At 53.7% G+C, this 23,247-nt stretch overlaps 1 protein-coding gene across 2 annotated transcripts in view; it reads left to right on the forward strand.

Annotated features, from left to right (window-relative positions):
- Tspan15 (tetraspanin 15) overlaps window positions 1-22,755 on the forward strand; it is a 45,239-nt gene extending 22,484 nt beyond the window's left edge. Inside the window, exons 2-8 of one of the 2 annotated variants that reach the window (XM_006972719.4) lie at window positions 5,054-5,239; window positions 6,438-6,512; window positions 14,488-14,583; window positions 17,214-17,330; window positions 20,407-20,454; window positions 21,439-21,555; window positions 21,992-22,755. In XM_006972719.4, the coding sequence (XP_006972781.1) occupies window positions 5,054-5,239; window positions 6,438-6,512; window positions 14,488-14,583; window positions 17,214-17,330; window positions 20,407-20,454; window positions 21,439-21,555; window positions 21,992-22,141 (789 nt within the window). In that variant the 3' untranslated portion in view covers window positions 22,142-22,755. The remainder of the gene's footprint in view (window positions 1-5,053; window positions 5,240-6,437; window positions 6,513-14,487; window positions 14,584-17,213; window positions 17,331-20,406; window positions 20,455-21,438; window positions 21,556-21,991) is intronic. The other variant, XM_076557177.1, reaches the window with a different exon arrangement.
- The last annotated feature ends 492 nt before the right edge of the window (window positions 22,756-23,247 follow it).

Consider the following 23,247-nt stretch of genomic DNA (forward strand, 5'->3'; position numbering starts at 1 on the left):
AGCTGAAGCTGTCCCGTTGGACTGACGAATGGGCCGTTTGCTTCCTGCCCTGGGGTTGGGGTGACTCGCTGCCCGGGCAGGGCTATAATTAGCGAAGGAGCAAACCGGATTGCCCGCTGGCATTGACGGATAACCAGATGGATAAACTGATGTCAGCAGAGATGTAAATATCACTTGGGAAGTTTTAAGTTCCCGGGAAGATTCATGCCTGCTTCTCGCCACGAACAGTGCTGCTCCGGACACCTGCTGGAGGGGCCCGGGTCAGCCTGTGCCAGGGTGGCGACCGTGTGCAGGATGACGCCATCTCAGACTGACCAGGAGAGACGGGCCTATGATGGCTTGGTGCGTGGTGGTGGGGGAGTCCGGAGGCCTGGGCTTTGGCATCCGCTGGGGCAGCTTCGCCCAGGCTTTGGTGGCTGGAGCTGTTGCTACAACCGGCTAGCCTGGCGAGGAAATGGTAATGGCGTCTGATGGGGGAACGTGATGAGACCAAGAGGAGTTTGGTTTGCGGCCAGCAAGGCTGTCCTGGAGTGGTCCCAGGGCTCCAGGGAGCTTGTAAAAATAAAAGAATCCACCCATTGTCCTTCTGCGGAGGGCCGAGATCGGCTCTGTCTGAAATTGTCCCACAGCTCTGGGATTTAAGGCATGGATTTAAAGACTGAGCAAGGGCTCAAAGCAGGAAGGAGGGGTGGGGCTGGGCCTGGGGGCTGGGACCGGGTAGGAGGGTAGCGGGCCAAGGGGAGAGATCAGGGCCCAGAGCCCTTCCTGGCGGAAAGAGGAACTTTCTACCACAGGATGCCTACAACTTCCAAGAGCATATGGAATCAATTCTGGAAACATTAAAGTAGATGAGCTGCACAGTTCAGGGACAGGGTGAGGGTCAAACTTTTCACCAAAGGATGAGATAAAGCCCCACCCCTCCTGCCGGCAAGAACCTGCGTCCTGCATATTTGATTCCCTCCATGCCTGGGCTCGGACAACTCCTGTGCTCTGAGGAATGTCGTCATCTGTGGTGGTTTGAATGTTTGATCCCCATTTGGTGGACTGTTTGGGAAGGATTAGGAGGTGTGGCTTTGTTGGAGGAGGCGTGTCACTGGGAGTTGAGCTTTGAGGTTTCGGAACCCCACGCCAGGCCTAGTCTCACTCTCTGTCAGCACTTGTGGATAAGATGTAAGCTCTCAGCTACTGCTCCAGCACCATGCCTGCCTGCCTGCTGCCATGGTCCCTGTCATAACTGCGCCAAGCTGCAGGTGTGTCAGGGCTGACCCATCCAGAGCTGACCCAGACCCATCCAGGACTGACCCATCCAGGACTGACCCGTCCAGAGCTGACCCATCCAGAGCTGACCCATCCAGAGCTGACCCATCCAGGACTGACCCATCCAGGACTGACCCATTCAGAGCTAACCCATCCAGGGCTAACCCATCCAGGACTGACCCATTCAGAGCTAACCCATCCAGAGCTGACCCATCCAGGGCTAACCCATCCAGGACTGACCCATCCAGGGCTAACCCATCCAGGACTGACCCATCCAGGACTGACCCATCCAGAGCTAACCCATCCAGGGCTGACCCATCCAGAGCTAACCTAATCAGAGCTAGGATGCTGTGAGTAGCCCTTGGGCATGGAGTCAGAAGGGGACCTGACTTTTTAGGCAGGTGCTCACCAACCACATCAGACTTTTTGGCTGCCCTGGAACTCACTCTGTAAACCGGGTTGGCCTTAAACTCACAGAGATCCACCAGCCTCTGCCTCCCGAGTGCTGGGATTATGGGCGTGTGACTATTCCCAGCATAAGAATTAATTGGCTTTTTAATGTCTGCCCACTGCATGTCTCAGAGAACCCTGGGAGCTGAGGCCAGTCTTGCTTAGACCATGCTCTGGGTTTTAGAGTGCCACTCACCAGAGAGTCTATAGTTACTCTTTCTCTATCAGGGGTATAGTTTATTTCCGTGGATGCCATTTTCTTATAGGGAGGTAGGATGTGTGTGTGTGGGTGGGGGGGGGGGTCTGTCTGTCTGTCTGTCTGTTACATCTGTTGCCCTGTCAATTTAAAAAATATACCTAAATGGTCATTTTGATCCCTTTGCCCACAGTTTCTCTGCTTTGGCTAACTTGTTCATACAGAGCTGCTGGCTGCTTCTGTCCGTGCCATTGGCCTCCTGGTCATGCGTACTGGAAAGACTTTCTTTTTAGACCAGGAGGTGGGTCTCAGCCGTCTTTACAAACCAGGAAGACTCAGCTTAATATCTAAGAGGATGCTGGGTCCAAGAGACCCGGTTTCCTGGTAATTCTTTCAGCTGTTTATGTGTCTAGTCGGTGTGGTTCCTGGTATCCCTGTCACTTCTCAGTGCTCAGGCGGAAGCGGGCACTTCCTTTTCCACAGATAGCCTTGGCACTATGGGAGGGTACGATGGTCTGTGAGGAGCCTCTTATGGCCACTGAAAGGCTGGAAGTCAGTCGGGGCAGCCTCTGTGTCCTCTAGATGTGGCCCCGGGGTTGCCCAATCTCCAGCATAGCTCACCAACACAGTCAAAACTATTCCTCACTTCTCTTACTTTGGATGTGGCTTCTGTTACTCCTCCACGCTGCTTTCTGTGGACTGGAGCAATCTATAGATCTAAAGTCCTTTCTCTGCCCTCCAGAATGCACAGCTCTGATGTTGGAGCCCTTGCTTGGACAGACTTGGGGAGAGTGATGTCTAATCCAAACCTTGAGATCTGTGGAAATTGCAGGCCAGGCTTCTTCAGCAGACACAGGGTGTCAATGCTACCCAGACTTCTTTAGTGTCGGGACTGCCAGGGTGATGGGGGTGCCCTGAACTGTCAAAAGACTACCTGTCCTGGGGATTATGTCTAGGGGGTCATGGGAATAAACAGGTAAAAAAGAAAAATAAAGGCCAATGAGATAGCTCACTGAGTGAAAACCCAAGTTACCTGAGTCCAATCTTCAGCTTCACATGGTGGAAGGAGAGAATTAATTCCCAAAAAGTTGTCTTGTGACTCCCACATGTTTCCCACCCCCAAATAAACAAATAAATGTAAAACAAATGAAAAAATAATGTATATTTCATACTAATAAGTGCATGCTGTAATGCCAATACTTGGGACACAGAGGCAGGAGGATTACAGCCTAAGGCCATCCTGGGCTACACAGCAAGTTCAAGACCAGCCTGGGCTACGTGAGACCCTATATCAACAAAACAAACAAGTTAAACACCCCCTTCCAGCATACTAATAAGCATAAAGAGGAAAAATAAATCAGGAAAAAAGATATAAGGAGTTTCATGGGGGAGGGATCCCCGCTCCATCATTAAAGAATATTTTTTACTTTGTGTGTATGTGTGGTGTGTGTGTGTGTGTGTGTGTGTGTGTGTGTGTGTGTGTGTGTGAAAGAGAGAGAATATGAGAGTCTCTAATGTAGCCCAAGCAGGCCTGGAATTCCCAGTCCTCCCCCTTTAGAACCCTGAGAGGTGAAATTACAAGCATGTGGACCATAACAATTGGGGATTTCCAGTTTTTAATAATGTGGCCCCACAAGGCTTCATGGAGCTGGTGATAACGGAACACACACAGAGGATTTGGGGGACCGTGCCATAGGATGTCAGGGAAAAGCATGTTCTGCCAAAGGGGACCAGAAGGCCATGGGATTAGCCTGTGTGTGATTGACAGCCCTGAGGAGCCTGGGTTCTCCTGGTGGGAAGTTACACCATGTGGCTAAGTATGTACCATGTCTCAGTGTTAAAATGCCAAGAAGGGAGATCGCACTTAGATGCCCTAGAAATCTCCGCTGTTCTGACATTCGGCCTTCTCGGTGGTCATTCAGAAGGGAAATTCCTTGTTTATGAGACTGAGTGAAGTGTCTGCTCCTTGAGCAGCTGGGAAGTGTCCCTGGAGTGGCCCGCCTGTTGAGTATGTGTGACAGTGACCCTGTGCCCCCACGTTTCTAGAATGCTCATCTTTATTATCTCACTAAAACCTTTCAGAAAGCTGTGAGGTGAACAGGACAGGAGTGTGTTCATACCCATTATTCAGATGAGAATGTAGACTCCTGGCCAGTGTCCCAGAGCTGAGACAAATCCACGTTCTCTGACGCTGCAGGAAGTGGCATTTCCCTGGTCCACCAGCACTGTCCAATACACTTGGTGTCAGTCTTCGGGGGGCTGTTATAACACACTACCACAGATTTTTTTTCCCCTCATACCTTGGTAGGTTGAAGCCTCAGAAGATCAAGTTGTTGACAGAGTTCTTTTCTTCCAGGCCCTCTCCTTGGCTTGCGGATGGCCGGCTTCTTCCTTCTGTGCGTTTCTGGTGTCATCTTTCTTCTTCTCCTTCCTCTTCAGACAGGGTCTTATGTACCCCAGGCTGGCCTCAAGCTTGCATGTAGCCAGAGATGTCCTCAAACCCCAATTCTCTTGCTTTCGCCTTTCAAGTGCTGAACCGCTACCTGGTTTATGTGGTGCTGAGAACTGAACCCAGGTCATCCGCGTTCTAGGCAAGCACCCTACCAAGTGAGCTATCCTCCCAGCCTGTAATCTACTTATTCTTACAAGGACAGTGCTCATATTGGATTAGAGCCACCTTAATGATCTCATTTTAACTTAATTACTACTTTCAAGGTCCCAACTCTAAATATAGTCACATTCTGAGGCACCGGTTTGTGGGGAAACATAAACTGAGCCTAGAGCATTGGGCTCTCGTGTGCAGTTCCTTGGGCGGCCCATGTCTTGTGGCTGGTACCACAGTTCCAGAGAGATCCTTTGAGTAAAGTAAGGAACCTGCCTGACATCTTCCTCCTCCCTGCCTCACCCCCCTACTGGAGACAGGGTCTCATGAAGCCAAGCTGTCCTCAAACTTCCTGTGTGGGGACTAGGAACTTCTGAACTTCCTGACCCCACTTTCTAAATGCTTGGATTGTAGGTGTGCACCTCTGCCCTCGGTTTATGCTCTGTAGTGGGTCAAACCTAGGGAGCCCCTCCTTCGTGGTAGGCATGCATGCTCCAACTGAAGTATTACATCTCCGCGGTCCCTCACCTTCCTCTTTTTTTGTGCAGCTGATTGGGGGCCTGGTCCTGTCGGTGGGGATCTATGCAGAGGTGGAGAGACAGAAATACAAAACCCTCGAGAGCGCCTTCCTGGCCCCGGCCATCATCCTCATCCTCCTGGGGGTGGTCATGTTCATTGTCTCCTTCATCGGGGTGCTAGCTTCTCTCCGGGACAACCTGTGCCTTCTCCAGTCGGTAAGTGCTTCCTCCCAGCCCTAGGATGGTGCCTGTAAGAAAGCAGAAGAGCCTGTCGTTCTGCCCCGCTCTGCCCTGCCCGGCTCTGTTCCTTCTGTCTTTCACACAGTCCAGCTGCCCCAGAACATTTCCTGAATCAGCCACTGTAGCACAGTGGTCCGGGTCCGCCCCAGCTACCTCACATCAGCACGCATGTACATCTGACTTGGATACTGCTGTTCCCGAGATGCTGTGGTCTCTGTATTCCCAGCTGTTGAAATGACAGTCAGCTGAGAGCAAGCAAAGCCGGGGGATGGGATGATGAATCATCAGCTCAGGCAGCCAGGAAACCTGTGGGGGCTGAAGATCCTCATGGTACTGGCACCTCCGGGCAAGGCTGGGCAGTCTGTTTTCCACCTCCAGCAGGACCGCTCCTGCTCCCCATCTTCAGGCACAGAATCTTTATTGCTTTTGAGTCCAGGGCGTATTTCTTGGACACTCTGGCCAGAGTCCCAGTACACTGGAGTGCCTGGCTCAGATCACATGACCCTCGGGTGGAGCGTTGTCGGCAACACAGCCCCTGTCTGTAGCTGAGGGATGTCCCCCTCCCCCCAATGCTGGGGACACTGGGTGAGAAGGCCCATGTCCTCTGATGCATGTGTGTCTTCACCCCCACGCCCCCCAGCATCCCTCTGATGGGGTAGCTTTACAGTCACACACACCAGCAGGCTCTTGGGACTGCCCAAGGCTGGAAGTTGCTAGCATCAATTTGGTCAATGTCTTTTCTCGGATTAGGGGATGGAGGGTGTGTCCTCCAAACTTCAGGCCCCGCTTCTGTACTTGGTTGAGTAGGAAGCCCCTTCTGAGCTGTTTGGGGGCCGGTGGAGACTCAGGGGTTGGAAGTGCTACCCAGGCCTGCCCCCTCTGGCTGTGTTAGAGGGAGGATAACCACTCTAAGTGGGGGAGGAGCCTGCTGTTCATAGAGCCGCCGAGGGACAAATATGAGGAATATCAATGTGCCTGGGGCAGCTCAGCCACTCTCCGGATTCAAGCCTTCTTGAGCACAGTCCTCTATGGAGTTCTCTAGGAGGGGCGGCAAGATCCAGTCAGGGAGGACTACCACCTTATTATGCTTGATCTTAGCATAGATCTTTTGAGCCCCCCCCCCACCCGCCCGCCCGCCCGCAATTCCCCTGAATCTCTGAATCTTGTTTTCCAGTTTATGTATATCCTGGGGATCTGCCTCATAATGGAGCTTATCGGTGGCATAGTGGCATTGATCTTCCGGAACCAGGTAGGCCTGTGGGCTCTTCATCAGCCATGTGCGTATTGAGCACCTGCTGTGTGTGTCTTGGGCTTTACCCAGGGTGCTGCCGCGATAGATGGTTTCTTTGAAGTAACTGAGAAAATGAAGTTGGGTGACCTGGGATAGCCCAGACCATGCAAGCCCTGTATCATGGGAAGGGGCTGAGTGGGCAGAGGCAGGAGGAACCGCTGGGCGGGCCGGCAGAACAGTGTGGATTGGCGTCTGCTTGGCCGGTGGGGTAAGGTGTAGGGAGAAGGCTGGAAGGCTGGCATGGGGAGTAGTTAGGTCCTCAGAGGCTACGGCTTGGGTGTCCTGGGTGACTCTGAAAGGCAGCGAGCTGTTAGAGAGCTGTGTGCAGGGAAGGACATTACCTGACTCACGTCTCGCTCTAGCTGCCAAGCGGAGAATAGGCAGTTAGGAAGTAAGGGTGACATGGGAGGCTGGGACAGTCTGGCTCAGAGGGAAGTGGAGGCAAGTGTCCCCAGGCCTGACATAATGGGATTCGATGTGTGTTCTGGGTCATTGTACTGCATACAGGACTGAGGGGAGGAACAGGTTGAGTGAGTGATGCCTGACACCCAAGGCCCACCAACACTGGACACCCAGCAGTGTCCGCAGAAGGAGGACCTCACAGACCCGCACAAGCCTCACAGCTCCAGGGCCCCAATGCCTTCACGGCAGTCCACACTCAGGTGCCTCATACGAGCTGGGGGGCCTCCGTCAGGTCACGTGGCTTCGCTGACCCTGAGCACTCACTCCCGGAGTTTAGGGTGAATGTGATGAACAGGGCATGGCTCAGGCGGATACTAGACCCTCCTGGGCATCTCTTGTCCGAGATCCCGCTAGTGATGGTGTAGAGCCGTCTTCCGGCTCAGGGGATCCTCTTTTTCTTGGGATGCTGGGGTGGAACCCAGGGGCTGCCCACACTAGGCAAGCGATCTGCCGCTGAGCTGCACACCAAGCTCTGTCTTGTCTCCTACCATCTTCTTCTGCTGCCTTCTTCTGCGTTATAGGTAGGGCTTGGTCCCTGGCCTTCCAGGCACTGTTAAGACTATGTCTCATCAGGAGGCAGAGGTGGGCAGATCTCTGTGAGTTCAAGGCCAGCCTGGTCTGTATGGTCTAGCCAGTTCCAGGACAGTCAGGACTATGTAGAGAGACTGTTTCAAAACAAGACTGTGCCTCAAGGGCTGTTACTGAATCATGTAACTTGTCTGAAGTTGATCCCAAGTCACCAATTACTGTCCCAAACCCTCAAAAAGCATCATGTCTAATCCCTACTCCATTCCGGGATGGCATGGTGGTGTTCTGACCCAGGAGGGAACGTGAACAGTGAGACCCAATCCTAAACAAGTATAACCTACCTAGGACCTCAAGGTCTGCTTCCTAATGGGTGAGTTTGAAGACATTCAGGGGGAGAGAGCCAGTTTCCACTGAAGAGGTTCAGGGAGAGTCATCAGTGCCCAGAGGGATTAAGAAATCCTTCCTTCCAAGAACAGAAAGACCTGTGTGTGTGTGTGTGTGTGTGTGTGTGTGTGTGTGTGTGTGTGTGTGTGTGTGTGTGTGTTTTCTGAGACAGGGTCTCCATAGTCTGGTGGCCTCAAACTAGCTGGATAGCAAGGATGATCTTGAGCCTACTGCCTGCATCTCCCAAGTGCAGGGGGATTACAGATGTGTGCCGCCACAACCCAGGCCCCTTTAGGCGTTTTGTTTTCTTCTTTCCACTTTTCAGACCATCTATTCTGAGCTGGTACTGGTTCACTTGCCGGCAGTCTCGGGTGGAGAGAGGTATTCAGTCCAGTTGTATATGGGTGTGCTCTTCTGTTGTCAGCAAGGCTCTCAGTGGGCCAGCGGACTTGCAGGGGTCTAGGTTAGCACTTTCCTGGCTGAGATCCAGGGCCGGCTCATGGTCAGTATCAGCTCTGGCTTTAATAAACCTGTCCCTTCCGAGGAGCAAGCCCTGCTTCCAGCATGCCTGTCCAAGGCTGTCAGAGTTGTCATTTCCCAGTGCTGTGTAGGTCAGCCATGGCCATGACATCACTTCCTTCTTTTAAATGAGGGGGCTGAGCTGAGTGAAGGCCACTGCCTCCGGAGCCTCTTGGGACCTCCATTTCTTCACAGCTCAAGAAGCCAAGGCCAGGGTCAGGAACGACTTTCTAGTTATCCCCACACCCTATGGATTCCATGGCCCATGAAATATGTGCTTCATAGTGTGTGAGGGAGTTCAAAGCTGTCCCCCTACTCCTTGGTAAATTTGAGGCTACCTCAGCTGCTAGAAACCCTGTCTCAAAACTAAACAAAACATGCCAAAGGCCGAGTGGGGTAGTGTAGACCTTTAGTCCCAGCACTCAGGAGGTAGAGGCAAGTGCATCTCTGTGAGTTCGAGGCCAGTCTGGTCTACATAATGAGTTCCAGAACAGCCAAAGCTACTTAGAGAGGCCCTGTCTCAAAAAACAGAACAAACAACAACAGACCATGCCAAAGCGATTCTGAAGGATGCAGAAGAGATGTTTGGGAGAAGGCAGCCCTGGCTCTCAGCTCCTCCCCCAGTGCTCACCCTGTAGGGCCATCCCCATGTTCAGTTCTCTAAACTGTCCCTTTGGGTCGTCATGGAGACCACTGTGGAGGCATGGCTGAGGATTCTTTAGCATCCTCTGCTGGGTTTGCCACAGAACCCTCTGGAATGACCTTACCAGATGAGGAAGGCAGAGCTGATCTCTGTGGCCTCCAGAGTGGGGAAGATGACCACTTCTGAAAGCCTCCTTGGGGAACAGAGCTTCTAGGGTTTTTTGTTGTTATTTTTTTTTTCTGCCTGCCTTGGGGAATGGGTCATGAGCAAGGAACCAAGAACAACAAAAAAGTAAACATATAAAATAGTGACACACGCCTGTAGTTCCATGACTGGGGAGACTGAAGCAGGTGGATTGTTGAGGCTTTGAGGCCAACCTGAGCTACATAGTGCATTCCAGGTTAGCCAGGAGTATATAGGAAGACCCTGTCTCGAAAAAAAAAAAAAAAAATCACAATCTAGTCATCATAACACTTAAAGTTGTTAGAACACAGCAGGCATGGTGACTCACACCTATGATCTCTGAACTTCTGGAGGCTGAGGCTGGAGGATTGCAATTTTGAGGTTTATGTAGGTTACACAGTAATTCCTTATTTCAAAAATTAAAAACAAAAACAAAAACAAAAAAAGATCTGGAGAAACAAACCAGAGTAGATTGGGTTGGTTTAGTCTCGATCTATTTTTTTTCCTCTAGCTCCTGAGTTTTTCTTTTTTTGTTTTTTGTGGTGGCGGCGGGGAATGCTACATTAAGCAACAAAAACAGCAGCAACAACCAGCAATGCCCCCTTTGGCTCCACTGCCTACGATTTCATAAGACAGGAGCCAGGCCAGCGCTGAGCATGGATGGGGGAAGGGGAGGCTGCTGGGTGGGGGAGGGGTCAGTGCCTAGGAGGGAATAGGGAAGAGGAGGAGGAGGAGGAGGAGGAGGAGGAGGAGGAGGAGGAGGAGGAGGAGGGTGGGGGAGTGCCCAAGTCAACGGCTTCCTCGGGAGAAGGCAGATTGCTTTAGCCACTGGAGAACAAGTTCAGTGTCCAGCACTGTAGGCTGCCTGTTAATTCAGAGAGTCTGCTTTGTGTGACAACTGAGAACTAGTCACCAGGCCAGGCTCTCGGGGAGCAGCCAAGGCCAGTTAGTGATAGGTAGATGCTTGGATGTGAGAAGAAACTGTCCCTGAGCCAGGTGAGATATCTGCACACAGGGGGACCCAGAGATCAGAGTGTCGTGGCTCCTGGTCTGTGCACATGTGTGGTGTGTGCTGAGGAGTCAGGTGAGGCCTGCAGAAAAACATTCAGTGCTTTGACCCTGGGCATAGGAAGGGGACTTGGTGACCCCACAACCCGAGCTGTATGCTCCATACTTACTGTTGTCCTAGCTTGCTCTAGGTTTCACGGAGAGGGCATCAGGGGGGTCAGAGGTAGCAAAACCGAGCAGAAACACTGGAGGGTCTTGAGCTGTAGCTGGTTGGTCTGTACTTCTCTCCCAGGCTCCCTGCCACCTCTCCCAGCAGAGCAAGGTGACTTCAGGTGGCTTTCTGTCTTGATCAGAGAGGATGCTTTGGTCATTCCTGATGCCAGGCCGGAGATTGGCAGGCAGCACCACCCTGGTTATCTTATCCTGGCATAGCACACTAGCTGGCACTTAGGATATCTTGAAGTCGGGGCAGGACAAAGCTGGTGGATCCACAGTCCCCTTGGCCAAGCACCTGGATGCATAGACAACTGCCTGAGGTCTCAGGAGCTGTCCAGAAAGTGACAGAAGCTTTGAGTAGCCTACAGAGGGGCCAGAGCAATTTTATCCCTAGAAGGGCTGGATCGTCCTCGAGCATCCAGCCTGTGGGATGCTCTTGGGATCCTTCACACTTGTCCCCTGCACAGGGAGCTGCGTCACATGCCTCCATCCGTTTAAACCAGTCCAAGACTTCTCTGGGGTGAGGCAGAGGCACCCAAGGCTAGAGATCTAGATCTAAAGGAAAATTCTGGAAAGGTTAGGTCTGCATGACTTTATCTGGTGGCTTAACACACTTTGAGAGTCACGTGGCCGCTGATGATTGCTTGCTCTGGGTCATGTGTCCCTCCGTGGTATGTGCCAGCCCTGGTGAAAGGCAGCCTGCTGGCTGAAGTTGCTCCTGTTGGTGTGACCTGGCTGAGAGCTGGATGTGGTGACAGTGGTGTGGCTGGCCTCTGGGAGCAGCTACAGAAGCTAGAGTTCCCTCTTCGGTGCCCTGTCCCCCCTGATTGACTCCGACTCTCTTGAACCATGCATGATGAGAGCCGGGAACACTCACAAGCACTTTATGACTTAGAAACCGCACCACCTGAGTGCATCATTGGAATTTATAACTTTCCCCCACCCCTTTTCAATGGCCATAGCCTAGGGGCCACCTCGATATCCTGTTCATGTTCGGAAACATATCACACACACACACACACACACACACACACACACACACACACACACACACACACACACACACACACATACAATTCCAGGAGCAGTGAAGGTTTGCAGCAGCCAGAACAACTCAAGAACCATCTCATTGAGCTGGCCGGGCCTGGGACTATCTGCTCCCTCCCCCTGTCTGGTCAGGGAGGTTCCCTGCAGGACCTTCCCCCCCCCCAATGGGGTAGTGCAGCTTCCTGGATGGAAAGATGGTCCTCATATGGGTATATGGGGTTTCCTGGTCTGTTGATCTGTCTTGATGGGGCTAGCACATACCTCAGATACTAACAGGACTTAGCAGGGGAGGGAGAATGCATTAGATAGATAGATAGATAGATAGATAGATAGATAGATAGATAGATAGATAGATAGATAGATAGATAGATAGATAGAAGACCCCACAGGCTACCAGCCTACCCTGGCCACTGTGCCTCCTGCCCTCATCTCTCCCATGGCCTGCCCTGAGGGAAGGGACTCCATGGAGATCTGTCTAGAACGGCTGAGGTAGGAAGGGAGGCCATGGTGAGTCAGCTCTGTGTCCCCAGTGCCTGGAGAATGGAAAGAAGCTGTCCACATCACATTTCCATCCTCATGACCTAGACAAGTCCCTAACCCTGGTGTCACCCACATGCTTAGCTCAACCAGTGAAGCCCTGAAGTGCATCATTCAGGGCTGTGAGCTCATTCCCTTGCCCCCTCAGGGTGGCAGACAGACCTCGCCCTGGTGTCCTGTTTCTTATTCATCCCCACCCCACCCCAGCCAGCTGGCCTGTCACCGCATCCCCCAGAGGAACAGGCAGGCAAGGTTAGTTGGGAGGTCAGGCTAAGATTTGGTTGCTTCTTATTCTGCCTACACAGTGTGGCTGACAGGCAGATGGTCCACTCAGCCCCTACCCAGGGGTCCAGTGCCAGACCCAGGAAGGGCTGTGTGCTGGTGACCTCAGAGCCTCACGGAGAAGCCCGTGGCTCCCCTTTCCTCTTAGGGTCCACGCGGCTGCTGGTCATCATCAGAGGCGTGGGGGAGGGGGGTCCTCCAGGCTCTCAAGTCAGGCTCTGTCCTCCCCTCACTTTAAGGAGTGTGCATCTCAGGAAGAGGCAGCCACACCTGAGCCTAGGCTTCTTAGCTTGGGACGTGGAGTATGTCGGGCTGGTGGTCTGGCGTCTTGGTCAGCTGGGGGACCTCGGATAAGGCATATTGACCTCAGAACTGCAAGCGTCTCATGGAAGCTCCAGGAGGCTCATACTAGGGGCTAGTGCTCTGGCAGGAGGTCCCTTGGGCAAGCACTGGGCCTTAGCACCCCTGGGGATTGAGCTTCCTCTGTGACAGTATTGAAGTAGCACCCTGAGGGATCTGTTCCCCACATGCAGAGACGTCTGAGTTACTGGGACCTACCATATACCCAGCATTTCATGAGCACTTTTAGGGGATTCAAACCCCTGACACCCTCAGAAGGCTGACTGTACTTGCCTCCCTATTTTGTGGATGAGAAAGGAGGCTTGGAGATTCAAAGAAGCGCCTGGGGCCTGAGGCAGCAGGGTCTGTGGCCCTAACCATGAGACTTGATGGTCCCTCTTAGCTTCATCTCTAATCTGGAAGGTCCCCAGAGGGAAACTAAACCCTAACAGGGCCTAGAAGCTGGCCCTTGCCATCCCAGTATACCTCACGGTGCCTCCCCCAGGAATTGTCTGGCCGGCTCTGTCCTGTACCAGAGCCAAGAATGCCCTTTTGTGCCCAGTCTCTGTTGGTGCTCCGCCTCCGCTCTGAAAGCGTTGATTGTCACAGCAAGCCTGTGGCTGGGCTGCCCACTCTCCCACCCCAGCCCTGCCCGCTGTGGAGTCTTTGTATTCCAGGGACCTCAGCACAACAAACCGGCTGTTGATCCCGGGAGTCCAGCGTGACTGGGAGAGGGTGACATTCCAGTGCTCTTCCGGGTGGAGGTTGACCGTGCCCAAACTGGGAGGAGACTGTGTGGCCTGAGGGTCAGAGTACCAAGTGATGAAGAGAGGCCCATGGAAGGGTCAGGGGACCTGATTCCAGTCCCGACCAGCCTGCTCTGTGACCCGGGGCGAAGTCTGTCCTCTCTCTCCCCTTTCTCCCAGCCCCATAGTCCTCTTCCCCTGGGGTCTCAGTTTCCTTCTTGGTAAAGCAAGAGGTTGGGTGATGAGAGTGAGGAGGACCAAAGGAAGATTCAGGCTCAGGCCTGTTGCTAGGCAGGGCAGAGAATGCATGCCGGGAATCAGGAGGGTTGAGGCCCAGCATGCTGCTTCAGAGCTGGAGCATGGCAGTGTAGCAAGAATTTTAAAAGGTCTTATTAATAAAAACAAACCCAGAGCCAGGTATTGGGGTGAATGCTGGAAGATCAGAGAAGCAGAACAAGCCACAGCCATCTCACCTCCCCAATTCCTCAGCTGATCCTGGCCTCTCTGAGTCCTTATCCAAATGGATCTCAGCTGAATTGCTTCTTGAAAGCCCGAAAGCTTAACCAGCTCTAGTTCCTGGTCCTCAGGCCTTATATACCTTTCTGCTTTCTGCCATCATTTCCTGGGATTAAAGGCGTGAGTCACCATTCCTGGCTGTTTCCAGTGTGGCCTTGAACTCACAGAGATCCACATGGATCTCTGCCTCCCAAGTGATAGGATTAAAGGCGTGTGTGCCACCATTTTCTGGCCTCTGTATCTAGTGGCTGTTCTGTTCTCTGACCCCAGATAAGTTTATTAGGGTGCACAATATTTTGGGGAACACAATATCACCACATGGCAGGCTGGCCTCTTAGTACCTGGGCCTTGAAAGCATGGGGAATATCTGTGGGCTGGACAGTCTCAGGTGTTCAGGGTAGGGAGTGGAGGGGACCTTCTACTCAAGTAGGTGGGAACTGTTGGGCACACCTCTGTGCTAACCTGGACTTGTAGAATGATCTGGACCTAGCCTCTGATGTGTGCTCCTTTTCCTCCTGTATAGACCATTGACTTTCTGAATGACAACATTCGGAGAGGAATTGAGAACTACTACGATGACCTGGACTTCAAGAACATCATGGACTTTGTTCAGAAGAAGGTGACATGGGGAGCGTGGGGTCAGAGGGGTACCTCCAGGACCTTTGTCCCAGATCTGAGCCTCTGTTCCGGAGAGTGCGGTGAAGGGCCGGGTGACCTGTCCATTGCCAATGCAGGTGCCTGGCCTAGGGATGGCCCTTCAAACATGGAGAAACAACTCACAAGGCCAGTTGTCATTCTGGCCACTTTGCAGGACCCCAGGACCCCGCCCCCACCCCCACCCCCCGCCCCAGGTGACAGGGATCTCCTTCTCTCAGGACTGGCTGACCTTCCCCCAGTGTCCAGCCTACCAGACCCAGTCCCTTCAGCAAAGGTGGGGAGAAAACTCTCTCCTAGCCCCAGCTTCCTCCGATGGACACAGGACAAGACCTCTCCCTTCACTCTGACACATAATTGAATGTGATGATGATTGTGCGTCCTCTTGGGACACACTGTCCCTCTCCCCGTGGCCCAGCCCAGTATGTGGGTGCAACAGTCACAGCTGCAGCAGGGCCACCCTTTCCTGGGGCTTGCCTGCCTCCCTCTTTGTCCTGAGGAGCAGGTTTCTTGTCTGCACCATGGGGCCAATTCTGGTCTCTCCCCTTGCTGTGGCTGAGACTCCCTCGGCTTCTTTCTGATATGCTTAGAGCAGTGTAGTGAGGTCACCTTCATTCATTGCGGCAGCCCTGGCTGCTGGCTCTGCCCTGCTTGGTTTTTCAACATGGCGCAGGTACCAACGAGTCACACTCACCTGCCTGATTCTGGGAAGCAGTATTAAGTAGCATGCCTGTGTTTTTAAGCCTGTGGCTGTGTTTCCAAGCCCGCAGGCAGTGGCTAGGAGAAACCTCTTTGTATCGAGGCCCATGAGAGACTGTGGGAGTCCGAGCTGCTGCTGCTGAAGCCCACTGAGGCCAGGGGACATGTCTCTGTACTGGGTCTGTAATGAGACCTGAACTAGAAAGCTGCTTTTGGCTCTGTTTTAAAACTTTTTTTTTTAAGCTCTCAGGTTTTATGTGGAAATTCTTGCCCCATGTTGGGCGCCAATTTCAGATGGAAGTTTTCCTGTGTCATGTAGCTGCTTGGTCCCAAATAAACACACAGAGGTTTATATTAATTGCAAACTGTTTGGTCTATGGCTCAGGCTTATTATTAACTAGCTCTTTCATCTTAAATTAACCCATTTCTATTATTCTGTGTATCGCCACACGTCTCGTTGCTTTCCCTGTTACATCTTGTTCCCCTAGCGGCCTAAGTGTTTATCTCAACTCTACCTTTCTTCTTCCTGTAGCTCTCTTGGATTTCCCACCTGCCTATAACCTGTCTTCCCATAGGCCAAAGCAACTTCTTTATTAACCAGTGGTAGCAACACATATTCACAGCATACAGAAAGGCCATCCCGCATCAGGGGACAGTGATGTTGGAGGGTCACAGCACCCCCCCCCACTTGGCAGTTGAGTGTTCCTGGTCCCCTGTGTGTGTCTTCAGTGGAGGCCCAGCCTCACCACACCCCAGACCTTTGGCTCTGTGCTCCTCTGTAGGAGAAACAGGTGCAGCTTCTGGGAGAGTGTTTCCTGCCAGCCCAGACTGGGAGAGCCGAGTCACTCTCCTGGTAGATGCTTTTGTTGGAACCAGCCCTTAGCTGGCTCGGACATTTAATTTCTCCTTAGGTGGGGGTAGGAGGTGACTAATGCTGACTGGGCCTGGTGCAGAATGCTTCCTGCGGATACTCTCTTACAGTCCGGTTCAGCCACACAGAGCTGGCATTGCTCTTTCTAGCAGACAAGCCTCTGAGGCCCAGAGAGGTTGAGCACCTTGCCTATGGTCACACCCCTGGAGTGGTGATGTGAGGATTTGAATGTGTATCTGTCCAGCAGCAGAATAAATGTCCCCTGTACAACTCGGCTACTGTCTTATACTGTAGCCAAGGCTGTCCTAGAATTCACTATGTAGCCCAGGTTGGCTTCAAACTTGTACCATTCCTGCTGGGATTCCAGGCATGCCCGCATGCTTGGCTGTGTCTCTCATCATTTGGCCCGTCGTTGGCCCGTCTGTGCAGAGCCCAGGAGGAAGCCATCCAGCTAGTCCCTCTGCACAACTGTTCTCTGCCGCCACCCCCACCCCCACCCCACCCCCAAGCTGGCCCTGGCACAGAAGGGAGAGGTGGAAGGAGGAGGCTAAGGGGAGAGCCTAGGGTAGTTTATTCAGGTTTCCAAGGTCAGGATGGAGCAGAGCTTCCCCTGGACTGGCCTCTGAGGCTGTCTTCTCCAGCTAGACCCCCCTACCCCAGGGGCTTGATGATGAAGGAGAAGATACAGACCAGTTGCCAGGGACAGACTTCCTTTCCAGTGTCTGGTCACTGCCTCGTGCCCAGTTGAAGGAGTCCAGCCTTATCTTGCATGTCTCTTCTGGGTGGAGGGCTCACCCCCTTTTGGATAGTCATGCCACTTCTTGACAGCTCTGGTCTAACAGAGTATGACTTCATGAGGTCCTGGCACTCTCTTCCCCACCCTGGCACTCCTCCCACCCCCCCACCCTGGTACTTCCCCGCACACACCCAGGCACACCTCATCAGCATCCCCTTAGCCAGTGCTCCTGCGTCTGACCCCGGCCTTGGCAATGACTGCGGATCTTTCTTTGTGTTTTCCTCCCCAGTTCAAATGCTGTGGCGGAGAGGACTACAGGGACTGGAGCAAAAACCAGTACCACGACTGCAGCGCCCCGGGGCCCCTGGCCTGCGGGGTGCCCTACACCTGCTGCATCCGGAACACGGTAGGTGGGGCTGGGCGCGGGATCGCCCGGCTGGCCACACGGCCCCCATTCTGCCCACGTGGAGCGGGCCGTGGGAGTGGGCAGGAGGTGGTGGTCGGCTCTGGCAGAGGGGAGCTAGGTGGGCAGCCTCCTCTGTGAGTGCGTCAGTGAACATCTCTTGAGCGCGTGCATGTGTGGGCGTGGCCCACGTCTTCGTATTCCCTTGGCCCTTACAACAGCCTTGGGGAGGCCGGGGGTGCCGTTACTCTACCCCCTTTAGAAGGCTTGCCCAAGGTTGGCAGGGCTGGGATGGGATGCAGCTGTGTCCGGCTCACAGAGGGCCAGGCCAGGCGCTCAGCAGGGGCAGCCAGCTCCACCCTGCAGGCCGAGTACAGTGCAGGCGTGGTTAGCACCGCCGAGCTGTGGCCAGAAGGGACGGTGATGTAAATGCCAGCCTCCCCCTTTCCCCAGCGGGAGCCTCTCAGCTGTCACTTCCCCAGTCATCTGGGATGCCGAGCTGTGCCGTCACCGCTCACACACGTCCTGATGTGTGTGACAAGTATGTCAGGAACTGCCCGGTTTCTAGACTAGAGCAGAAAAGAAAAGCCTGACAGTGAACTCCCCCACCCCACCCCCATACTCCCCATGCAAAGTCTCTGGTTGATGGTTTCAACAGCTGTGCCTATCACCCCAGCCTGTAACCATGGCAATGGAGTGGCTGTGGGCGGGGCCTCACCCGAAGTCTGGAACAGTGCCAAATGAACTTACCCAGTGGGAGGTGGGGCTGAGGGACTTGGAAACCCTCCCCCTCCCCCGCTGCTGTTTTAGTGGGGGCGGGGACCTCTGGGCCAGGTGAGTGCCGCGAAAGGTTCCCAGGGTTTGCAGAGAAATGCAGAAGGTGAGCCTGGACTTCATTGCCCCTGGGTGCACTTTGGGTGTCCAAGATGAGTTGTGGAAGCCCAATGTGTCTTCCTTCATTTGTTCATTCATTCATTCACTCACTCACTCACTCACTCACTCACTCATTTATTCATTCATTCATCCATTCAGCAATCATTGATTGAAGACCTATTGTGCGGCAGACATATTACTAGGCTCTGGAGAGATTGCAGGCACACATATAGAAGTCTCTGCCCAAATGGAAATGGTATAGTGAGAGAAACTGACCGGGTTATGAGGAAAACCCGGTATGGATTAGATACAGAGATGGATTAGGAGGAAAACCCTGAAGGAGTAAGTTACACAGGTGTTTGGGGAGAGGGGGGTTCCTGGCAGAGGGAGTGTCAGATGCAAAGGTCCTGGGGTGGGGATCGCCCTGGTGTGTTTGAGAAACAGCAGGAAGGCCTCTGTGGCTGGAGCAGGCTGAGATCAGCAGGGGGTAGGGGAGATTCAAGGCGGTACCCTGAAGACCACTGGCGGCGGCGCGGCGTCGGGGGCTGGTGTCCTCCTGAGTGACAGAAGTCAGCCCTGAGGTGCTAGCAGCAGGTCTAGCAGGAGGTTCTGAGGGATCCACCAGTGCTGGAGGGCAGGCTGAGGTGCACACAGAAGTGCATGTGGGTGGGAGGGTGGGTGGGCACTGGCGGAGGCTGGGTGGGAGCCTCAGCTAAATCTGTACATATGATCCTTCCAAGCTGACTGGCGCTGAGGCAGGGGAGTCAGGCCCTCACACTACCATGTCCACTAGGCATCATGGAGTCCCACCTCCAGCTGCCCACTGAGGTCTCTCTTGATTCCTCCTACTCAGCTACATCATTTTCTAGTTCATCGCCTTCTCTCTAGGCTACCTACCTACCAGTGCTGAGGTGGGGGCTTCGTTTTTTGTCCTCTGTGCCTCCGGTCCCTAAAACGGTGACTGGTATCCAACAAATGCCGATTAACATTTGTTCAATGAGTGAACGGCTGGCCCTTCCCGTAGGGGTCAGTGCCATGTGAACGCTGGGCACTGCTGGGTGTGAGGGCATCCAAGGGGAGCGTCTTAGCTGAGAAAGGTTATTTTATACACGCACCAAACCCTGCCACTTAGAATGACCTGGTGACATCCGGGGCTGGGGTCTCAAGCAGTGTCACCCTGGCCAGAGCCCTTTCATACACTTGTCCCTGTGACACACTTTACCTCCTGTATATCTCATATGTGACACCCAGCACATGGGGTGGGTTCACAGGTCACAGTCCCCGACTTTCCAGAATCGGCTGGGAGAACTGCTCATCCACTCCCCCACCCTACCCCTGTGTCTGTCAAAAGCTGCCTCCTCTTCAGCCTCTTGGGGTTGGATCTCAGAAGCAAGGCCAGAGGCCAGGCTGGCTACTCTGCTGCTCACCTGCCTTGTCCCTGGCACCAGGGACTCTCTGGCCGCCAGTGGTTCTCTGGCTGAACAGAGGCCTCACTTACATATGCAGGGACCCAAGCTGGATTCAGGCTGGACCTGGGACTCTGCCTCTCCCTTTATGGCTGAAGATAGGACCAAACAGGGCACAGGCAATGATGGGAAGTGTAGGGGGCCTACTTGGGAAGGGATTTGATGGGGGCTAGAGTCCGGCCATAGGGTTCCCATGTGTAAATCAGTCATCAGGGAGCCCTGGAGAGCGGCCCTTTTTTTTCAGAGAAGAACTTCCGTGGCTCCTTGGTGGTGAATGAAGCCAGCAGTTTGAAAGGTCAGGGAAGCGTGGCCAGTGGCCCAGCCTTGCCCTCAGGTAAACCACCGCTGGCAGGGGCCCAGTTGTGGTTTGAGAAGTTCCTTTCTGAGAGCCAGTAAAAAACAAGAGCCGCTTGGCTTGAGACTGAGAAGTACAGATGGGTCAGCAAGAGGGGTGCCTCGGGGTGCTTCCAGCTGAGGACTTAAACTGCTGCTGGTGGAGGGGTGATCTCCCACGAGCACCCCCAGGAAGGGGGGGGCGCTGCTCTGGGTTCTCCACTGGGCATTTCTTGGGAGAGGTAGCTATGAAGCAGGCTGGAGCCTGCTGCTGGAGATGGGAAATCTCAGCTCCATCCATCCCAGACTGTACACCCACCCCTTGGCTCTCTCGTCTGCAAAGGGCGTGTCCTTCAGATTGTAGCCTATGATAATGTTTCATGGCTTGTGATATGTTTCTGTTTCAGACAGATGTGGTCAACACCATGTGCGGCTACAAAACAATTGACAAGGAGGTAACGGCTCAGAAACCCTTTGTCCCCAGAAATGGCGCCCCTCTTGTCCCACTCCCCAGATGATGGAGGGTTTCTAGTGGGAGGGCTTCTGGCTGCTCCTGTTTCCCAGCGCTCCCTGACCTTCAGTCACAGAAGGGCCCAGGGAGCTGGGGGAGGCCACCTGCCCAGGTTTGCCGAATCCGTACTCCAGGCAGGCTTGTCTGTGTGAGGCATCATTCCCTCCCAGGGCCCCTCACACGCTGCCTGCCCAGCCCTATACTTTGTTGACAGCTCACACTGCCTGGCACCCAGGAGTCCCTGGGGGAAGAGCAAGTCCTTCCTGGATATCCCCCTGCATCAGCTTTCTGGATAGATCCTCAGGAAGCTGGGGCGGTGCTGGGGTGGTGGGTCTCCCTATGGAGCCCCAGCTGATGTGGAACTTCATATCTAGAGATTAGGTTGGCCTTAAACTCACAGAGATTCTCCTGATTCTGCCTCCTGAGTGAGTGCTAGGATTAAAGGTGTGTACCACCATGCCCAGTTTTCTTTCTTTCTTTTTTCAATAACCCACTGGGTCTAATTAGTTCTGCCCATATATACATGAGGGTGGGGGAATCCTCTGGAACATGGGTAGCCTGCCAGCAGCCACACCTCCCAAATGACGTTTTTTAATAATTTGAGGCATGAAGCAAAGTTTCATGGATGTTTTACTTGTGGAAAAATCTAACAGTAATTCTGGAAGCTTCACTGCTCATTAAAACAGTGTAGTTAGTTGTGGGACTTTGTTGATGCTCTCCCACATATACCTGGAGTTGGCTTTTGGCTCTGGTAATAACGTGCACTGCTGGGTGGCACCTGAGAGGCACACGGGCATACTCTGGCATCCCCCAGTGCTCAGCCGTTCTGACCACCAAAGTGCTACCACACTGCCCCCAGTGCTGCCCCAGGGGCAGTACTGGAAAACCCAGCTCCACCCTCCCATGCTGACACCCTCCTCCCGAACAGCGCCTGAGTGCACAGAACGTCATTTATGTGCGGGGCTGCACCAATGCCGTGCTGATATGGTTCATGGACAACTACACCATCATGGCGGGTCTCTTACTGGGCATCCTGCTTCCTCAGGTGGGTAGTCTGTGGCTGCAGGTGAAGCCAGGCTGGGTGATGAAGGGGGACGGTTAGAGCCCCCGAGAGGGAGGCCTGGGGGGGGGGCTGGAAGGAGAGGCAAATGGGGTGGCCTCTGTTGCTCTCTCTGCACTGGCTTTGGCTTCAGTCCATCGGGGAGATTCGATTGGTCACCCCGTTGTCCACTTAACAGAGGTGGAAACGGATAAAGTGTGGCAGAGTCGGGGTAGAGGCAGATGGCCCAGCACAGAGGGAGGCACAGGAAAGTCTCCATGTCCCTGGGAGGGCTAGAAGAGGTCCAACCTGGGACTGCCGGGGCAGTGCATGCTGGGATGCCTCACTCCCCGCCCCCCGCCCCCCAGCGTCATCGAGGGAACTGTCAGGAAGGGATGCCCGTCTGTCTGCAGACTCTCACCTGCCTTCTCTCTGTCCTCAGTTCCTTGGTGTGCTGCTGACACTACTGTACATCACCCGAGTGGAGGACATTATCTTGGAGCACTCTGTCACCGATGGATTGCTGGGACCCGGGGCCAAGTCCAGCGTGGACGCATCGGGCACCGGATGCTGTCTGTGTTATCCCAGTTAGGACCTGGCCTGGCGCAGCGGCCTCAGCAGGACTGTACTGCCCGGCACATCCCAGTCTTCACAAGCCAGCCAGGACCAGCTCCAGCTCCTCTGCCCACTCTCGGGACCAGCCAAAGCCCAGGGTGGATGTGCCTGTGTACAGTGTCCGATGGCCACTCCTCCCAGAGGAAGGCTGAGCCTTGCGGGACCCTGGGAAACAGGGATGGCCCAGCTCCAGTTCTGGGCCCCAGAGAAGGAAGCTCAGGGCTCAGTTTATTCCTGGCGGTGCCTTGGCCAGTGGTCATTACGCTCCTTCAAGAGCAGGTTTGCAGTGATGTTTGAGGAGAGAGACTGTGTTTGTTCCACGGGGCAGGAAGTACTGGGTTCAGCCCCTGGTACCACTGCTCCAGGTGTGAGATTGGACCATGTCTCAAATTTCCAGGTGCCTTGAGCCCTCTGTAAGGCTCCTGCTTTGCCCACCCATTTTGTACGTGGTTTTTTATAACATGTTTTGTACACAATTAACAAGAGTTTCTGGCTACTCAAAAACTAGCCACCACCTCCATACTCCCCCAATCCACTCATCCCTCCGAGTCAGTTTATTAATCAAACAATAAAGAAGTGATTTTTTTGGGGGGGTTGTCTTTCATTTTTGTGTTATTTGAAAGTCTCTTGGTACAGGGGTTGAGGGAGAGAAGATTGGTATAGCTTGGGACACTGAGGCCAGGGAGGCAGAGTGGACGCACTGGCATTTCACACACTAGGGGAAACTGAGGCTGAACGGTAAGGCACAAAGCTCCATAGGTGGAGAAATGGTCACATGGAGAAGTAACTGAGCCCAGGGCTCGAAAGGAGAGCAGTGTAGGAATCTGCAGCTTGTAGCCAGGGACCCATGCCAAGCAAAGCTTGGTGCTGGTCGCCCCCTGCTGGAAAAGGCAGGCATTGCAGAAACAGTCGATCCAAGTGTGTGTGACCCCCCCCCCCCCCCCGCAACCCCCACCTAGGTTCTAGATTTTCTGTGAGGTGCTTAGTAGACAGGTCAATAGAAATAAAACAAGAATCTCAATGGTATGAAGAAGGGCAGGGGCGGGGCTTTAAAGAGAGCTCCATGGCAACGAACACATCACA

This window comes from Peromyscus maniculatus, chromosome 21, assembly GCF_049852395.1.
Source record: "Peromyscus maniculatus bairdii isolate BWxNUB_F1_BW_parent chromosome 21, HU_Pman_BW_mat_3.1, whole genome shotgun sequence".
NCBI classification, from domain to species: domain Eukaryota; kingdom Metazoa; phylum Chordata; class Mammalia; order Rodentia; family Cricetidae; genus Peromyscus; species Peromyscus maniculatus.